A 19752-nucleotide genomic window follows, 5' to 3' on the forward strand; every position below is an offset into this window, starting at 1 on the left:
TTTGGTCCTGTTTCAGGACTTTGATGAATAACAGCAAACAGTTTGGATCTGTAGCAGTGTAAACACTCCAGACTACAGCCCTCACCTGCTGAACACACTGCTACAATGGATTGTTTTGGAGCTGCCAGGGACACTAGATAGTGACTGTGACAATACAGTATGTACAGTGTGTATTGATTGTCATCCTGTCAAACTGCATCCCTCTCTCTCTCTCACTCACTCATACACACTGACAGGAAACAAAGACCACACCTGAACAATGTAGTCGGCAACCAGATACATTTAATGATATAATTGCATTGCTTTTTTAATAAGCTTCCCAGATCATGTTACAATGCATTGCTCTCTCTCTCTTCCCCCACTCCATCTCCTCTCCTCTCATCCCCCCAACTCCCTTCAAAGAATATGAATCTCTTTCAATCTGGATTAAGATGAAATTACACCCATTGGCACAGACAATCACGAGTGGGACACTCAGCCGAGGAGGTTTCCTGCTCACGACGGGACTGAGCTAGCCGTTCACAAGCCCTGCCTGTCTCGGCATTGTGTCCCAGTGACAATCTCAGTTGCAAAAACACACCTCCTCCGGGATGGGCACGGCCCCTCAGGTGCCAATCAAACCGAGGAGATGCTTTCCCTGCGCGGTGGGCCCAGGTTCCCAACAGCTCCTTCAGCACTATATGGTTGTGTTGTGTCAGTAATCAACCTCACGTGCTACACGTGCTTTTCTGTGCTTCATTTAAATCTGGAGAAAACGTGGCATACTGTAGCTGTGTTTTAGTTTTGATGAGCTTCCAAAAAAGCTGCCTTAATATGAGGTTATAGTAATGTTGTCAAATAAGCCATTACTTCAATTCATTGTTTTTTCTTACTCTCTGATGACATATGGTGATAGTTTTTGGAATGGTTACAATTTATTTTCCATTATTTCCTACATACTGGTCCTTTAAGCATTTCTAATATGGCCAAATGAGCCTAATAATTACAGTAATTATAAAATAATATGGTGTTGGTGGACATGATGATTACATGGCAACATTTTCTTGGGGGAAAATGAACCTGCTGACTATTATGTGTCAACCTTGATCGCATGGTTACATTCAACTGAATGAAGGTTGGGAACCTGAACCCTTGACAGTGTCTATGAGGTTTTCACAGTGTAATTCTCAAATCCAGCTTAACTTAAACAGTATCAGTCAGTAATACAAAAACGATACAACATACTGTAGGTCCATCATATATTTTCAAAACTTGCATTCTCAAGATACAAAACAGTAGCTATACATATTAGAATATATTATTATGTATTATACAGTATTATGCATTATTATGTGCGCTATTAGAATTATTATTTTTGCTGTTGTTTTATTTGTAATTATTCTTGTGTATCCCTGACATAAAAGCTGTGTCATTGGTCCGCTTTTGCATGCATCAGTGATTGATTGACAGGTAGTGATTGATTGGCGGGCAGTGTAGCATGCAGATGTTTGTGTCAATCCACACATTCATGAGCATGACCGAGACCACCAGAAACAAAGGCACATTTAATACAATCCCTTTTCTCCTGTATTAATGTGAGACTGGATCCCTGTATCTCCCACAAACAACACTTACAGTAGACACAACAACAAAACACAAGCAGCGCTGCCACACAGATACAGGCTAACCAACCACATAGGGTGGCCTTCTACAAGCACCTTACAAAACATAAAATACCGTCTTAGGAGTGCTAAGTAACCAAGCATAGAAATTTTCAAGAAAACACTCTTGCACAAATATATAAATGATAATCTATTGGTCCTTTTGGCTTCTAGTAAAAGACCAAATAGGACCGAGAAGCATAATAAATAGAGTAAACCCACACCGAGATGGAAGAAGAATATATTAAATAGAATATATCAAATATAAAATGTAAAGGAGCAGTTTCAGTAAAGCAGTTATCCATGTAAACTTAAGAGACTTGGAGCTTAAAGTGCATCAAGTTCCTCAGTACACTCCCAAATCTAAAAGCAATCCATACTCTTTATAAGGAAGGTGCCATCAAAGTGGCAAATAACCTTAAAATAGTCTAAAACTACAGTCCCATTTTTAAAATATGCTTGACTTTCAAAAACAACTTTTCAAAAACGTTGCTTTGATATTTCCCCCAAAAAATATTTTGTCCTTTAATGGGGTTCGCAAATAACACTTCACCGAGAAAACAATGGTAATGATGTTCATAGCCTATAAACTTTCCTGACACTTTTCAAACAAAAAGGGAAGTTCCCCTTTAAGTTGGGTTTTCAAGCACTGTAAACCACACCACAGCCACAACAGAGGCGCCTTTCTTTGAACGAAGTGTTTTCCTAACATAAGTCCCACATTGCTTATAAAATGGCACAGCAGAGAAGTACAGTACAGAAAGCAGTGGCTGGACTGACTCATCAGTATGGGAAGCATACAAACGGCTTCATTCAAACGATTGGAGCACATGGCACAGTGGCTTGTCTGAGACAACAGCCACAACAAAGAAACACAACAGAAAGTCACAAGTCTCACTATTCTCAGGTCTATCGTGTCATCTAGATTTTTTGTTACTTTTCCGAATAAGACAACCAGAACGCAATGGTGTGTGTGTGTATGGGGGGAGGGAGGGGGGGGGTTTGCTTGTGTCCTTGTCACATTTCTGTGCTTGTTTTGAAAAATGCCCAAAAAAGCGCTGCAACACGTTAATCATGCTGATGACTGAACAGGCAAGCCCCTTAGCCCTTCATCACAGATCCCCTGTGATTAAAATCATAATAACAAAACACATCCCGTACAAAAAAACAGTTTCAATTGCATAAATGAAGCGTTTGATAAATTACTGAGAAATACAAAATATAAACACAAGCGTATCTTATGAAATCTAAATAGATTCACAATCAGTGTGTTTGACTTGACTTTGCATCAGTGTCATAGGCGTGCGCATACAAAAACAGGAATGTATGAAAATGAGAAGGCAGCTAATTGGTTGGATGAGATCATTGGTTGCTGTGATGGACCCAATGTCTGGTCCTATTACAGACTGTTGATAAAGGCAGCTGGCCAATCACAAGTCAGATATCAAAGGTGGGAGTGGTCCAAGTTCAGAGAGTAAGAAATGATTATACCACATATATTTTGCCCGGCACATCTTAGGCCATGTAATGTTTACTTCCTGGGTGAGCCACTGTGCTTATCAGTTAATGCACAAGTGTTCATATACAATACCAGGGGGGCGTTTACTCTCTGAATCTGAAATGTACCCCTTCTGTCTGAGACTAAGGGTCAAGGGGGAGGGGCTTTGAGGGTCAGAGGTCAAAGCACCAGCCTTAGACCCCACCCCCGCTGCGGTCGACGGACACAGGGCCTCTCTGGTCCAGCCCTTCCTCAACCGTCTTCATTAGGATGGCCAATCGGCTGTCGGACACCTGACCCTTCTTCACCGCACTCATGAGCTGAGGGAGACACATACACACATACACACACACACACACACACACACACAGACACACACAGAGGAGAAAGGTTAGATGTCTGCTGCACAGGACACACACACACATACATGTATACACACAAGTTCATACACATCATGTGCACACACACACATACACACACAGACACACACACACACAGACACACACACACATACACGTGCATAAAAAATGACCTTGGGGGAGCTGTGGTGCAAGCGGCAGCACCGTACTACATCTGGGTCTCAGACTCGGCGCCCATGGGGACCCAGGTTCCATTCGGGGCTGTGGTCATGTCCCAATCCCACCCCATCTCTCTCTCCCATTCACTTTCTGTCTCTTTCCACTGTCCTATCCATATAAAGGCAAAATGCCCAAAAACTTAATAACACCAATTACCAATGTCAACAACACACATTCAAACACATTCACCAGTAACTCCACTGGTGGCTGTTACTAGACTGTGTAAAGACAAAGGGCTGTGTAAAAAAACAAATAGATAGAAAAAAAAAAGAACAAATAGTTAAAGGGTAAACAAATGACCTCCCCATCATAAACCTGTGACCCACACATTCCCATCAATGCCTTTCTAGAGGATTCTAAAAACAGTGTATCTTTTTCTTGCATTTCGAGCACAACCTGAACACCTCGAGTGTTCCTGTCAGACATGAATACAGTCAACATTCCAGTTCTCTGACTGGAACGACTGCACCTTCAGTGGAAGTCCAGAGTCTCATTACTTCAATGACATAATCGCACGTAAAAGTACAGTAAGTGATCCTGCTGTTCCCACAGGTGTACTTTCTCACACCCACACCAAACTGAGGGCAACCTGCAAATTAATATCTCATTCACTGCACAGCTTCTATTAGGACAGAGGGAAGACATACAGAACAGGAGGGGGAACATAGGGATGTTTCTTTTTTTATAAAGGGGTGTTTACAGTAATGATTTGGGTTAAAGGCTTAGTCTGTTATTTTAATCCTGTATAGCTTTGGTCTTTTTTATCCATTAAATTATGACTGTCCAGTGCACGCACTACACACACACACACACACACACACACACAAAAACACTGTTTGTAAGCAAAGCAGGTATGGGCTAGATTGGCACTTGATGGGAGACCTCTTTGGAAAAAATTAAATAGCTGCTGGAAGTGGTGTTGGTGGGTGGCTAGTAGGTGCCAATCTTCCCTCTGCCCAAAAATCAATGGCAATGCCCCAGCGCAATGACGGGGACACTGTGCTGCAGGAGATGCCGTCCTTCGGATGAGACATATAACAGAGGTCCTGACTCACCGTGGTCATTACAGACACTTATCGCTAAGAGTAGGGAGTTCCCCGGTGTCTTGACTAAATTCTCAACCTGACTCATTCAATCTTGGCCAAGCCATAATAGCCGTAATATTAACAACTTTTCCCCTGAAACATGGACTGCACCTTAAAGGTTTTTAAAGATAGGAAAGCGACTGGCTGGCTGGCTGCCATACATGCCATACCTGCATGAACTCGTCAAGCTCAACCTGTCCATTCTTGTTTAAATCCACCTCATTGAGGATCTCGTGGAGTGCATCCTCATCAATCCGCATGCTGAGTTTCTATGGAAAAAGCAAAACTCATATTGAATGGGCAAATCTTAACGTTTCATGCTTCATGTTAAAATGAAGTGATCAACTTCCCCTGCATTTTGCTATTTGAAGTGTGTACATTTGAATTGATTTAAACATGCTACTTGACTATGTTATATTTTAGGCATGAGAATGAGAGAGGAAAAGCAGTTTGCTATTACACACTAACCAAAAGTGTATTGTTAAGGTATGGCTGTGTTAGCTTACCTCCAAGACCTGCTGCACATCCACTATGGTGATGAAGCCTTTGCTCTCCTTATCAAAGCGGTGGAAACGCTTCTTATACCTGTCAATCACAAGGCACAGGAGGCACACAGGTGAATACGTGGGCACATATGTGTAGGGAGAGAAAAAAGAGAGAAAGAGACAAAGTGTGTGTGTGTGTGTGTGTGTTTGTGTGTGTGTGTGTGAAAGAGAGAGAAAAACAGTGAGAGACAAAGTGTGTGTGTGAGAGAGAGAGAGAGTGAGAGACAAAGTGTGTGTGTGTGTGTGTGTGTGTGTGAGTGTGAGTGTGTGTGTGTGTGTGTGTGTGTGTGTGTGTGTGTGTGTGTGTGAGTGTTTGCGTGAGTGAGGGTGAGTGTGTGTATGAATGTGAGACAGAGAGAGAGAGAGATAGAGAGAGAGAGGAGAGAGAGAGAGGTATAAGTAGAAGGTATGTGAAACAACAAGAACGGCAATAAGGCACAATGCTATAAGAACAAATCCCCTAAACCAACCATATTTGCCTGTACATATTCACATTGTTTTTAGTTGCCCAGACTACTTTAATGTGTGGCATGTGTAGGGGCTTAAGTGTGGGCGCTTTGGATGTCTGGGACGGAAAATTACTGAGCATTTGTGAGGGAATAATAAATAGCATTATTCTTCAGAGAACATAATCATCATATGCAGTCAATCAGGGGCACAAAATCAGTCCTCCAGTCTTTCTCCCTTCCCCCAACCCAAACGCACACACACTCATACACACACACACACAAAACCCAACACACACACACACCCACACACACACACACACACACACACACACACATACACACACACACACACACACACACACACACACACACGCTCACACACACACACACACACACACACACACACACACACACACACACACACACAGACGCGCATACACACACACACACACACACACACACACACACATACACACGCACGCACACACAGACACAGACAAACATGTGGGCTTGTACCTGTTGACCTCCTGCTCGTTGAGACAGATCTCGGAGGTCTTGGTCAGCTGTTCTGAGCGGGACTTGTAGCCCATCTCATGATGCAGGAACTTCTTCGCTGCCTCCATCTCCTCCTGCACACACAGGAGTACAGCGCAGGAGCATTCAGTGGCCGTGCTAGTAGCAGCCTCTACACACACATCTAGAATCACTCCACATTACAGCTCTTTAGGCATAAGCACTAAAAGTTGCTATATGGAGGTGTTGTTTTGTTTAAAACGTTAAAAAAATGACCTAAGAATATACACAGAATGTTAAGAAACAACCGTTTTGATGTAAAATCAAATCTGTGCTCTAAACTGTCTAGATATAGTCACGGAAGCCGGGCCTGCTCTCTCGTAATACCACTTTAAGCCACCTATGGCCCTGTATCTACTACTATGAAAAGCTTATGGAAGAGTGCCGTGAGGTTGCAGAGTTCCACATTTACCTTTAAAATCATATATGATTGATCAGAACAACAGTTTTGTTGATGGGATTTAAATCAAAGTATTTGTGATGGTGTCTTTTGTATAGGGAAGGGCCAGGGAGCACTACGACTGGTGGCTCTGTGACAGCAGTCAACCTCATTACTGTCTGTGTATTACTGTAACACACCTAGCATAGAAACTAAGCACTAATGACTAATAGCACTGATCCACATCTGTTTGAAGAAAGTTCTCATCAAATGCCATGCATTCCAGCACACTAACTTTCCCACATTGAGTTAAAGGAAGAAAAAGTGGCCAGGGACACGAATGGTATCTGATCTGCTTTTAAATGGTTTGTTGTCATATCACACACAAAGAGGCGGAGGTGAACTTGGCTGCTTGTCTCTCTCATGCCTGTCACAGGCTGAACTGTTTCCAGTCATTCACCCTCACTTACGCCCTCTCACTCACTGAACTGTGCCTCTGAGTTGCTCTCTCATCTTTCTACCCAGACCTGGCGCGGTTCTGGCTGAAACTTGGGCCAGATCTGGCTGAGGTGTTTTCCATTCAGTGGCTACGTGAGCCAAAGGTGTTGAATTCTTCAGGAGAGCTCATAATAATGGTGCAGTAGTTACACTGTAAGACGGGAGGGGTGGCTGAGTTGAGTTGGATCTACATGACACGCTACAGTATCCTCTGGAGAGCTACAGATACCCACTGCAGCCTACAGCCAAGTGACGTTCTGGTCTCTGAACTAAAAGAAATAATTTTAATTTTAAGGAGTCTTCAGGGACTTATGTAATGTATGTACTGTACATATGTATTCTATGTTATGTACTGTACGTATGTGTCAGTTTATACCTCTCAGCGTGGGGGTCCTTATTTACATGTTATAGTAATTAGTTTTAAAGCACATTGCATTAAAATGAGGGTATTCTTTTTATTACTGTAATACTTGTGCCTAGGAGAACAAAAGTAATGAACTGACTACCTTTAGTAGTGTCCCTATCATCATCCAGCAATGGAGCCGACTGATAGAACCCTGCTGTTTGTGCTGTACCTGTTCCATGGCTTCAGGAGATGGTGTCATGTGAGAGGGGGCTACTGTAACAGAGGGACTTGACCCCTCGGGAACGATTTCAACACACAGGCACGTACACAAACAGCAGACCCAATCAGTCTGAGTGTGTGTGTGTGTGTGTGTGTGTGTGTGTGTGTGTGTGTGTGTGTGTGTGTGTGTGTGTGTGCTGAGGCATGGGTGTGTCCCCTCCCCTGTATTGTGTGACTCCGCTAAGAAAACTCCTCCTGAGAACTTGAATCCCCATCAAAGCCGAGCACAGGGAACCAGGCCTATTAATAGCGTCACAGGAAATGGAGGGAGTAAAATGTACGTTCGGAGGAAAAGAATAATCTTTCTCTCCCTCTCTACCTGCCTCTCTCTCTTTCTCTCTCTCTCGCCCTCCCTCCCTTTGCGATTTTCAACGATTGGACACATGGAATACATTCAGTTTACTGAAAACAACCATGGGAGGGTGTGCTTTAATTGTTGTCTTTACGGCACCTCATCCATGTGGGCTATTTTTAATCATGAACAGGAACAATAGAGTGCTGGTGCATTTGAGCACAGAGAACATTTCAGGTCTTGGCTTGGCAGTCATTTAGGGTCACTGGCCTCCAGTATTGTGCCGATTCAGGTGAGGCCAACAGGCACATTGAATTGTGGCTTGAAATCAATCCAAACGCAAAGCTACTGCCAAGTATTGCGTACAGTGGCAGTCAACCCCTGTCTAGACTAAAATGACTTACTGACAGTAAGCATCACATATACTGATACCTGTTGGATTTATGATACATTGTAACTTGCCATACAATTACAGTAATATATAAGACCTTGTCAGTCTGCCATGGGATAGTATTCAAATAAGAGTATGTGTAGCGTGGCACACAGTTAAGAAACAGGGCTTAGGAAGACGGGGAATGACCTTGGAGGGTTGCATGAGAGAACTTAGTGAGGTTTGTCCTAACCGAGGTCACAAAAATCCCCCGACACTCAACGCAAAGAGTAGCGTGTTCCCGGTGTCCTGGCTAAATTGGCAACTTGGCTCATTCCATCTGGACACCTAATTGGTTGATTGATTCCCTCAGCACAAAATGGCTGCCATGCATCACCCAGGTCAGTTGGGTGCTACACATTCATGATGGTTGTAGTGAGGTTCCTCCCTCACTGTAAAAAGTGCTTTGGGTAACTAAATTAATTTTAAATGAAACATGTTGTTGTTGTTATTTGTCACCTGACTCCTCTCCTCGCTCCAGCCCAGCTCTTTGGCCATGATCTCCACGATGCGGGGCAGCGCCTCGTCAGCCGCCTGCACGTTGAGGAAGCCCAGCCGCGTGCGTCTTGCGATCACGTCGATGGCCGTGCACGCGTACTCCTTTATGGCGTACAGAACCTGTGGCCCAGCGTGAGACAGAGCAGATGGTTTTGATATAAAGGAGAATTCCGTTGTGATATTGACCTAAAGTGTGTTGAAACATTATACCGAGTGTGAACGTACCTGAGTACGTATTCTGAGTGCAGAGGACAAGCCGAGGTGAGCTATGAGACATACGTTTACACTCGGTATCATGTTTCAACACACTTTAGGTCAAAATCACACCGGAATTATCCTTTAAAGCACTCAGAGGAAAGTGTTTGCATCACACTCACTGTGTACACAGAAAACACACACTCAAGTTGTCCTCCAAGTCACTATCTGTGCTTAGTTGATTTCAACTTGAGGTCTCTTCTCGATGTTTCTCAGACTGCTCAATTTACACAATTGGTCCTAACTCAAAATAAGGGACAAAGTGTAAAGTCTAACTAAAGTTAATTCAATAACTAGACAAAATCTATTTGCTAATTTAATGCCATGAGCAAGATCCTAAGCATTAACCTCAGGGTGGGTCAGCTCAAAACTTCCACATGCAATGCAATAGCTTTAGTTTATGCATGAAACCCTTTGCTCACTGACTTAGCACTTTGCCCCACATTTAAATTTGTCAGTGGAACATGTGCTTATAGCTCTTGAATTCTTTATCTAGAGTATAATAGTCTACTTGAGTACAAGGATGATAAACAAAGCCAATAATGTTGAATGTTTAGGCAAAGCCTCACCTCACTCTCGATGTAGGGGAACTCGGAGACCAGGCGCTTTCCAACGATGGGCCACCTCTTCCCTGTCACCTGCGCCATCTTGGCCACATCGAAAGACTTGCCTCCGTAGGTCGCTGCCAGGTGCTGAGCAACCTGCGAGATGAGATGAAAATAGACAGAGCTGGTACACACTGAGTATCTATCAGCAAGCAACTTACTGAGAACCGAGAAAAAGTCAATTAGATGAACCAAAGTCTTCACGTTGCATTATCAAAAACTCCTCCATGAAAGCACTATATTAGTTATTTTACAGTTAATGTTTTACTACTATTTTATTACCACAATCATGTCAGTGTGGAAATAATGGAAGCATGAATGGAAGCGATGCATGCGGGCAAGAGATTCCGCTGATATGTGTGACAAACCGGGCTGTCTTAAGACCCACACACAACCTAACGAAAGCTCCATTCACCACTGCTGTTTAATGTGTCAATAAGGATCACTCCATCGAGTTGCACCTTCAAGAGGTTTTGAATGAGTTCAGGTAAAGTCAAGTGGACACATATTGCTCAACCATTCAAAATATAGATTTCAAACCATGGTCTTTGCCATGGTCCTAGACTAGAAAGCTGTGTAGCTATGAAAAGCTACAAACATTAAATACTACAAATAAATAAACTAATAATCTGAAATAAAATTGAGAGGCCATCTTTCAGAACTCAGTATGACATTTATCAGCAGAACCAAATTGCATTCCGAGCAACACGGGTAACCTACAGCACACTCAAAATCTAGCGTCTATGATGGCTACAGAGTCCATCTAGCTGCCTGCCTGCTCTGTCCAGTTCGTCTTGCAAATGCCACGTGTTCCACAGCAGTCACTCCCCCTGCCCGGGAGAGGCAGGCAGGTAGGGGGATCACCAGGTGACACCTCATTAGGAGACTCCGCAAAACAAACAGATCTGCCTCCCTCTCTTCATCCCTTTATTCTTTCTTTCTTTCTCTTCCTCTCTCTCTCCCTTTATCTAGGTCTTCTTTTCCTTCACTATCTCCTTCCCTTTCTAGCACTTGCGCTTCCCCTTTGCTGTATCTCTCATTCTCTCTAGGTCTCATCTTTTCTCTCTCTCTCTCTCTCTCTCTCTCTCTCTCTCTCTCTCCCCATCCTTTCTTCCCCTCTCTCCCTTTCACTCCCGTTTTCGCTCCCCCTTTCCCTTTTATGTCTCTCGCCAAAAAGGTCAAGTGCTGTCAGAAATATCTGCATGCTGACCTTTTTAAATATGCTGGCAAACAGCGGCGGCGTGGCGGGGAACGTCCACGCCCAGCACACCCCCACGCACACCGCTCACCTCCACCCCTCCGACCCACTCTAACGAGGGCTCGCCACTCTGACTCCCCTCTGGCCGCGAGGGGATGCTGCCTGTCCACCTCAGGCGGAGCCAGGCCAATCCCAACCGTTCGATAAATAGTGCCCCGGCGCTAGCTGACCGGGAGGTGCGGGGAGTGAGTTTGTGAAGCGTTTGTCTTGCGCGTTGCTTTTTGGTTGTGGTAAGAGATGGACTCACTCCGGAAGATCCCTGACATGTGTGTGTGTGTGTGTATGTGTGTGTATGTGTGTGTGTGTGTGTGTGTGTGTGTGTGTGTGTGTATGTGTGTGTGTGTGTGTGTGTGTGTGTGTGTGCAGACAGTGTAGATGTGACTGGGATTACTGTGTGTGCACTAGTTTGCACTGACGGTCTCACTGTGCGTACTGTATGTGTGCGTGTTCATACGGACAGCTTTCCTGAGGTTGAATCATTTCTCAAGTTCAATTACCAAACCCACGGACCTCGCAGACATCTCTACCCCCTCTGTTCCACACGGTGTCAGAAGTGGGACTATGCCCTGAGGTCACTGAGCCATGGCAGATGTGCAGCGCCATATGTGTGTGGGGGGGTGCGCAGCGCTGTGTGTGGGCCACCCTGTGATGGGTGAAGCGCAGGGTGGGCATGCGTGAGGGATGCCACAGGGTACAAAAGACGCCAGCGTGCCAGGAATGCCCAGGGATCACTGTGTATGGCTAAAAACAAAAGCTTTCGCTGCCATATAAGGGCTTCTACATACTCGACGCACCCGACCGGTAGCGCGACAACGTGACGTCAAAATGACGTAGACCTTGCTGGCGCGCCAGGATTTAACCCAGGTAGCGCGAGGTAGCGCACCACTCATTTTTTTTCAGACGAGCGCGACAAAGCGGAAACAGGAAGATGGACTAGTTCGAGGGCAAGCGAGAGTTGCATTGTTTTGTTACAGTCGTGAATTTTTAATAGTTTGCTGGATAAGTTAACAAAGTTACCAGCGAGAGTTGCAACACATGGAATTAAGAGGAAAGAATAGAAACTATTTATTTTCAAACAAAGGATATCTATTAAGGCCTGAACAAAATCTCTTTCCACTTCAGGAAACAACACAAACTCAGCCAGCTGCTAACTAGCTAGCCAGCTAACTAAACTGTTTAAATTATTAAAATTTCCCTCGGGATGACTAAAGTATCTATCTATATATCCATCTATCTATCTATCTATCTATCTATCTATCTATCTATCTATCTATCTATCTACCTGTGCACACACCTTGGAAACTAGATGATAATGATGATGGTAGTTGTGAATAGTAGCAACCAAAGTCTGAAGTACCATCACAGAGGCTAGCTACTAGTGTTTCTTACTGCAGCTTCTTCTGCTGTGTAACGTCGTTAGCGTTAATATTTTCACAACAGCGACACCTCTGTTCAGGAGAATATTGCAACTAGTGTCGCGACCACCACGCGCGACGTGACGTCACATTGTCGCGCTACAGGTCGGGTGCGTCGAGTATGTGGGACGTTTAACAGAGCCTTGCTGATTTGTGATCATAGGAGTCTCTCTCTCTCTCTCTCTCTCTCTCTCTCTCTCTCTCTCTCTCTCCTCTAACTCCGTCATTACTAGATTTTACAGAACTCAGAAGCCAGAGATGAGTTAAACAAGTCTTGAATCTTCCCAAAAGATGACATGGGAAAACTGCAGTGTTGCTTTAAAAAAATATTGACCATTGTCAGGTAGAGGCGCCCACCTCGTTCTCCAGGCCGTAGTCCTGCACCAGGCGGATGTAGAGGGTGGGAGTCCAGTCCTTGCCCCCCTCCAGGGTCAGTCCCATGGTTCTGCTGGGTCCGGCCGTTAAGCCGAGGGTCTTCACTGCAGCATCCAATGTCTCTTCGGCCATGGAGCGGTACGTAGTCCACTTACCCCCTGCGGACAGACGACCACAACTGAACACTAAAACACCCATTGCTTCTGAGCCATTTCAAAGAATGGAGACATTAGATCAGGCTCCTCAGATACTGGTTTTGGTGTGGTATTAGTGTCATATTAAACATGCATTTGAACAATTGCATCAAAATATAATGCAATTGTAAACTGACTAGGGATGTCACTTTTGTGAAAAAATCCTGTTCGATTTTTGAGACATAAGTGTTCATTGAATTGATTGTAAAATCGATTTTTCATGTCTACAGACGTTTCCATTTTCAACGGCAAATATAGGTCTAGGCCAATTCACAAACAACTAACAGGCATTAGGACGAACGTAAAGAGGGCACTTGTAGACGCAAGCCAGCAATATTTCTGATGATTTATTGGCGTGAAGTTTCGTGCCTGCAGTACAACTGCTGCAGGTGTTGTGTGCCTTCCGGTTTTTCCCACCTACTGGTTTCCTTGCGCGTGCTCGTGTTTCTCACCACAGCTGCAAGAGTTGTCAAACATTCACAAACAAGTACTTGTTTTGATTTGAAGTCGCATTTCATATCTATCCCATGATCATTACACTACAACCACTCGTACAAAATACATGTAAAATAAAGGCTATAATTTTGCACACTTTATCATGGGCGGATTATGAACTTTCGGGCCCCTGGGCCCAGATGTATTAAGGGCCCCCTTACTTATTGTCGTATATGTGGGAGGGGATTAAATTTTTTAATTTGTTTGATGTGATTTCCTGTATTCTGGTGCATTTTGGGGATGGTCAATACTAAATTCAATCAGATTCATAGCCTACATCCTGATTTGTTGATATTGAGGCAATGATTCCATGCAAAGGCTTGGGCTTCAGGGCCCCCTGACCCCTTGGGCCCCTGGGCCTGGGCCCAGTAGGCCCGTGCAGTAATCCATCCCTGCACTTTATAGCATTAAAATGGATTCGAACCTGCAATAAATACGCACGCCTATGAACCAGACCGACCGATCTCTTTGAGCCACTCCAATTCGCTGAAAACCGTCATCAAATCACCTATTAATTAACCACGCAAGCAACATTTTGTCTTGCATTAGGTGACACAAATGGTATTGCCTTTATAACTCCTTGTCTGAGCGACTACCAGGCCTATGGTTTTGAAAAGTCAAATGTTCCCTGACAAAGACATTCGTAAGAATGTTTCTTGACTTGAAAAATACGCTAATTTTTTGCAAACTCCCTTCATTCGACCACTTTGTTCTTCTCCATAGTTTGATATACCAAAAATCCGAAGTAGGCCTACTTCCACATCGAACTCCTCAAGTTATTAGGGCCTATCACTCGTCACTCATGTCGCACAGGTTGATCGCGTTGTCCTCCATTTTTTGGCAAAACACGAGCAGCACAGCAGCTGATTGAAACAGCTGTTTCGGTCGCGTAAATTGGTGGGAATTTTCTTTTAGCTTTACAAATGCTTACTGCACTTGAATTCTTTTATATTCTTATATTCTTGTTTGTGAATTTTGTTACATCTATCCTTTTTTTTTGTTTAATTTGTTTAAAATTAATAGTGTACATATTTGGTTAAAATCGATTCCCTATTTTAGTTTTCGAAACTTGTGTTGTTTGGTCCAATCGATTGTGCAATCGATTTTCGAACGTAAAGTGACAGCCCTAAAACTGACATACTGTACTGTAGCTGTAAGGAGCTAAAGCTGTGAATCCTAGCTGTAAGTCTTTTAATGTGTGTCTCTTTATTAACATTAAAGCTTGTGCTATGATCCTGCATGCTCTTACAGTAGTCACGCATGTGATATTGATTCCGATTCATGTTATATGAACATATTAGCAAATGGCTAAATAAAAAGTGAAAAGACTGACCAGCAATGGTGACCAGTCCACTGTCACTGATGTTGACAATGTGGTTGCGGCAGATCGACTGGGTATTCTTGGAGTTGGGGTCTGTGACCAGCGGTCTGATACCACTCCAGGCTGCTAAGACATCCCCCCTCCTCACTGAGGACCAGAGAAGGACACACACACACACACACACACACACACACACACACACACACACACACACACACACACAAATATACACACACAGCCATGAGCGACAAATCAACAGACAATGGGAGGTCAAACATTCATTTCAAGAACTCTTGAGTGTTTACAACAATGAATTAAGGTTTCACTCACTTCACAGAACACCCACAATCTCATAGAGACATTTTAACCAAATTCACCACCATGTGTTAATAGTTACACAGCTGTTCTCTCATGTGTGACTAAAAAGTGCGCTCATTGTCAAAGGAAAAAATATTCATCTGCTTCCCAGCACAGCTGTTGTTGATTGTAGTTTATACAAATGCAGCACTACTGATTTGTAAAAACCATACCATTAACACATAACACTGCATTCTTTATTTTCTCTCTTCTACTGGAACATGGACTAATATAATGTGAGACAATCCAATCCACACTAAGCTGTTTAACTGTAATGGAGATGAACGACCAGACTGAATAAAGACTGATAGCTGATAGACTCAGCTAGTAGCTCATGGCCTGGTCCAATGCGTTGAGCTTTTTCCTGCTTCAGTATCATGAAAACACATGCCGTGCCAGTGAATCACAACCTGCGCAATTTAAAACGTACAAAGTGCAATTTGACACTGTTGTCTTTTGTCATGGTGGGGAAACCTGTATCTGTCATCAAATGTTCCTGTCTCCTAAACATACAGCACTACTTGTGCAGAGTGAAGCTACTCTAAAGTCCCAGGGAAGAAGAACTGGCGCCAACAATGCCAGAGTTACAAATCCAGTCTCTCAACTCTGGGTTCAAGCACATCAGCCACAGTGGCGCAAGGAAACTCCTGGTGTGGCGGAGTTCGGCTCTCGGCGCTTGGGACATCCCTGGCATTAATTATTCACTGCCAAGTTGCTAATCGATCTCAGAAATGAAATAATAAAAGAAATAAAATAACAATCCCACGTTAACACACAGGTTGATATTTCTGAGAGTCGGGGGGAAACAGACACAGACGTCTCATTACCAAAGGGCATTTGTGAAACATTTATGACAAGCTGGAAGGGGCCAGGAGTCTTGTACTCGTTGGGAAAGATCAGAGCGGGCGTCCAGGGAACAGGTTACAGTGGAGACTCCGAGTCTGTCAGAGCCGGTGGCGGCAGCAGCAGTGACTCAGGAGGTAGACCAGTCGTTCCACAACTGGAAGGGGAAGTGTCCTCCAACGGGACACTGAGCTCCAAACTGCTCCTGATGCGTGCACCTTTGCAAGGCAGCCTCTGCCATCGGTGTGTGTGAGCGAATGGATGAATGTGAGGAATGAAACTGTGAAGCACTTTGACTGTTCGGAGGAGTAGAGAAGCGCTACACTGGAACATGCTGTTTTAGCCGGTAAATGAGCAGCGGTGAACAGAAATCGGTTGTGACAGATTCTTTCTGCCCTCTTATATTTTTCATTTTTACTGTCCTTCTTGCCCCTGTCTCGTGTCTGTTCTACCCACTGCGGGGTAAATGACACACTGCCCCCCCCCTCATGACACACACACACACACACACACACACACACACACACACACACACACACACACACACACACACACACACACACAAACATATGAAAACAGGGACATGCACACTCATAGAGACATGGACACACACACACACATCACACACACACAGAGTAAGATATATCGCCCTGATCCACTGCCTTGTGCACTGTATCCATCAGTGTGGACTCCTCCAGTGATCCTCACACCATCCACCTCCAGAGGCAAGGTCTTCTACCCGTCATCTCTCTGTCTTCCCTCTCACTCCCTCTCTCCCTCGTTCCTTCACTCCTCCACTTCCTTCACACATCCACCTCTCCACTGGGGGTAACGTTACCCCCCGCGGGGATATAGCCCTCGTCGGGCCAAACAAGTGACCCCATTCCCCTCGATCTGTCACCAACCACCAGAATGGATGTCAACGCTGTGCATTGTGGGTCTGGTTGGCTCATACAACACCCTGCTCACCCACTGACTGTCTCCTCTCACACGCAACAAGCGGCAGGCAAGTCACTGACTAAAGGGGAGTGGATGACTCATTTTAATGTGTCATGCAAGGAGGTGAGAACACACACAGAGAACTACAGAGAACCTTTTAAGTTGCCAAGGAGCAAGGCACTGGATAAGAAAAGGCTTTAAAGGACTAGATGTCTTTCATTGACAAAAAGGACAAAAGCAAGACGTCATACGTGTATTTGCCATTGAATTAACAATAAAGTTAATATAAAAGCATTAGCGTGCTCTGGGGGGGGGGGGGGGGGGGATCAATACATTCTGGATTCAGCTCACACACATTAACTGTTTTTAGACATGTCCTCCTCACTATATGCAGATCTTTGTCAAACCGATGTCCGACCCTGCGAGTGATTCAGTTATGATGCTTACATGCGGACATTATAAGCAGCTATATACTCTCGCTCTCTTTCATACACACATATATCATACACACATATATACACACAGACACACATACTCAGGGGCACACATACACACACACAAAGTGGAATCACAGTATGAACATGCATGCAAGCAAATGCACACACACACACACACACACACACACACAAAAACTGGATTTACAGCATTCACATGCATGTACACAATTGCACACACACACACACACACACACACACACACACACACACACACACACACACACACACACACACACACACACACACACACACACAGAAAGCATACCTAGTGTCTCCCTACTCCCTGACAGGCTGCCCTGCTTGCTGTCTGTCTGTCTGTAGGCTTCTGTGTGTTCACCAAAGGAGACTAAGACCAACGAGGAGTCACACAGTCCACCGCCACCAACAAACACTCTCCATACAACACAATATAAGATTATTGACACATACTTCCATTAAGGTCTAAAAGAGTTAATCAATCTTTATGGGCCTTTATAAGAGTCAGACAGGGCACATAAATGATATTTAAGTGACAGTTATAATGGAGACACTAAATTGAAGGCAATAAAAAGTTAGTAAGAGTGAGGGCTGAAACAAAGACTGGTACCTATTTGCTAGGTATCTGGGGATATCCCTTAAGTGTGATTCATACAGTGGTACTGCACAGCAGCAGCAGCAGTAGTAGTAGTAGTAGTAGTAATAGATTGGTGGTTGAACAGCAGCAAATGGAGAAGAATGACCAATAGTGTCATCCAAATAAAACCTCTTTTGAACTATGTGTATTCTGATAAATAAATGCACTGTGTAGTCCATAAGTATGTTTGCATTCTTGCATATGGATTTAAATTGAAAACAAAACAATAAAAAGCTCCAATTTCCACTTTTAAGTCAATGCATTTCAGCCATGTACAGCATTGAAACCCATATATGCATATTATGCATCAAACAAGCATGTCCTTGTCCAAACACATGGACTACACTACATATTTATAAACAGTGTGTATATTCCGTGTGTATTAAGTGTAAACCAGTGTAAACATATGTTGCCCTTCTAAGCCTCACAAGACTTAAGACATCAGGGACAGAAGATCAGCATCTTCCAAGCTGACAGGACTGCTAAATGGGGGATTTATTGAGTTCAAGTGGATCTGGATTAATATTTTTTGTTTTTTTTAAACATAAAAGAAAATACCTCCTACCAACATCAGTTTATATAATCGTTTTTATCTTTAACACTACACACCTTCCACGTCGGCGCTGAGGTAGTTGCGGACCTCGTTCAGGATGAAGTTGATGTCTTCCTCCCTGGGAATGGGGTGGGCGGTGACGTCAGTGGGTGTGTCAGTTGTCCCGGCGATGGTCATCTTCTCCCAAGGCAGGAAGAAGATGACCCGTCCGTCACTGGTGGCTGGGTCCAGCAGCCCCATGTTGTCTGGGCTGTATCACAGTAAAGCAAGAATTCACAGAACATGAAAACAAAGTCTCTCCTTATCGACTCTCATGACAGAGCATTTGGATGTCAGTATGAAACTACTGAAGACTCAGTCAAACATCTTTGTGAAGACTTTGTTTTCACAAAGATTTTGCAACAACAACAACAATGTACACTGGCACACACTAAAGTCTATCAAATCAACCAGTGCTCCCATACATCATAAACACATAAGACTGACATTCTGCAATTTATTAACTACATACTAAGCTCTATGCAAAAAGATAGCTGCATCAATAAAAGGCAAATAATATTTTGCATATCCTGGAAAAACTTGATTCAAAGTCATATTGAAGTTTCACTGAACTTTGACCCTTTGGGAGCTGTAAAAGAGACAGTAACATGCAAGGAAAAAGGAGTGAGCAAAAGAGTAGGCAGAGAAAGGACGAGACAGGTCACCTGTAGTAGCCGGGGATGACTATGTGGACGCCAGCACTGGGCTGGCAGATATTAGCTGTCTTCTGGTTGTCCATCTTCCGCAGTGAGTCTGTGAAGGGACCGGTGGCGTTGATGATGCATTTGGCCCTCACATCAAACTCCTGGCCTGTGAAGACGCAATGGAGGTCATATAGGTGCTGCTGCTTCTGATTGAGTCTGATTGATAGGACACAATACGATACCATACCATACTATACCA

At 44.0% G+C, this 19752-nt stretch overlaps 1 protein-coding gene across 5 annotated transcripts in view; it reads right to left on the reverse strand.

The window, feature by feature from the left end:
* Positions 1 to 264: 264 nt before the first annotated feature.
* Positions 265 to 19752, reverse strand: part of gpd2 (glycerol-3-phosphate dehydrogenase 2 (mitochondrial)) — a 36097-nt gene continuing 16609 nt past the window's right edge. For all 5 annotated transcript variants that reach the window (XM_048268157.1, XM_048268154.1, XM_048268158.1 and 2 more), the window contains 10 exons: positions 19515 to 19659; positions 18867 to 19060; positions 15021 to 15155; positions 12981 to 13156; positions 9915 to 10046; positions 9052 to 9210; positions 6312 to 6424; positions 5308 to 5386; positions 4972 to 5070; positions 265 to 3458 (listed from right to left, as the gene is read on the reverse strand). In XM_048268157.1, the coding sequence (XP_048124114.1) occupies positions 3333 to 3458; positions 4972 to 5070; positions 5308 to 5386; positions 6312 to 6424; positions 9052 to 9210; positions 9915 to 10046; positions 12981 to 13156; positions 15021 to 15155; positions 18867 to 19060; positions 19515 to 19659 (1358 nt within the window). In that variant the 3' untranslated portion in view covers positions 265 to 3332. The remainder of the gene's footprint in view (positions 3459 to 4971; positions 5071 to 5307; positions 5387 to 6311; positions 6425 to 9051; positions 9211 to 9914; positions 10047 to 12980; positions 13157 to 15020; positions 15156 to 18866; positions 19061 to 19514; positions 19660 to 19752) is intronic.

Source organism: Alosa alosa, chromosome 17 (assembly GCF_017589495.1).
Source record: "Alosa alosa isolate M-15738 ecotype Scorff River chromosome 17, AALO_Geno_1.1, whole genome shotgun sequence".
In the NCBI taxonomy this organism is placed as follows: Eukaryota; Metazoa; Chordata; class Actinopteri; order Clupeiformes; family Clupeidae; genus Alosa; species Alosa alosa.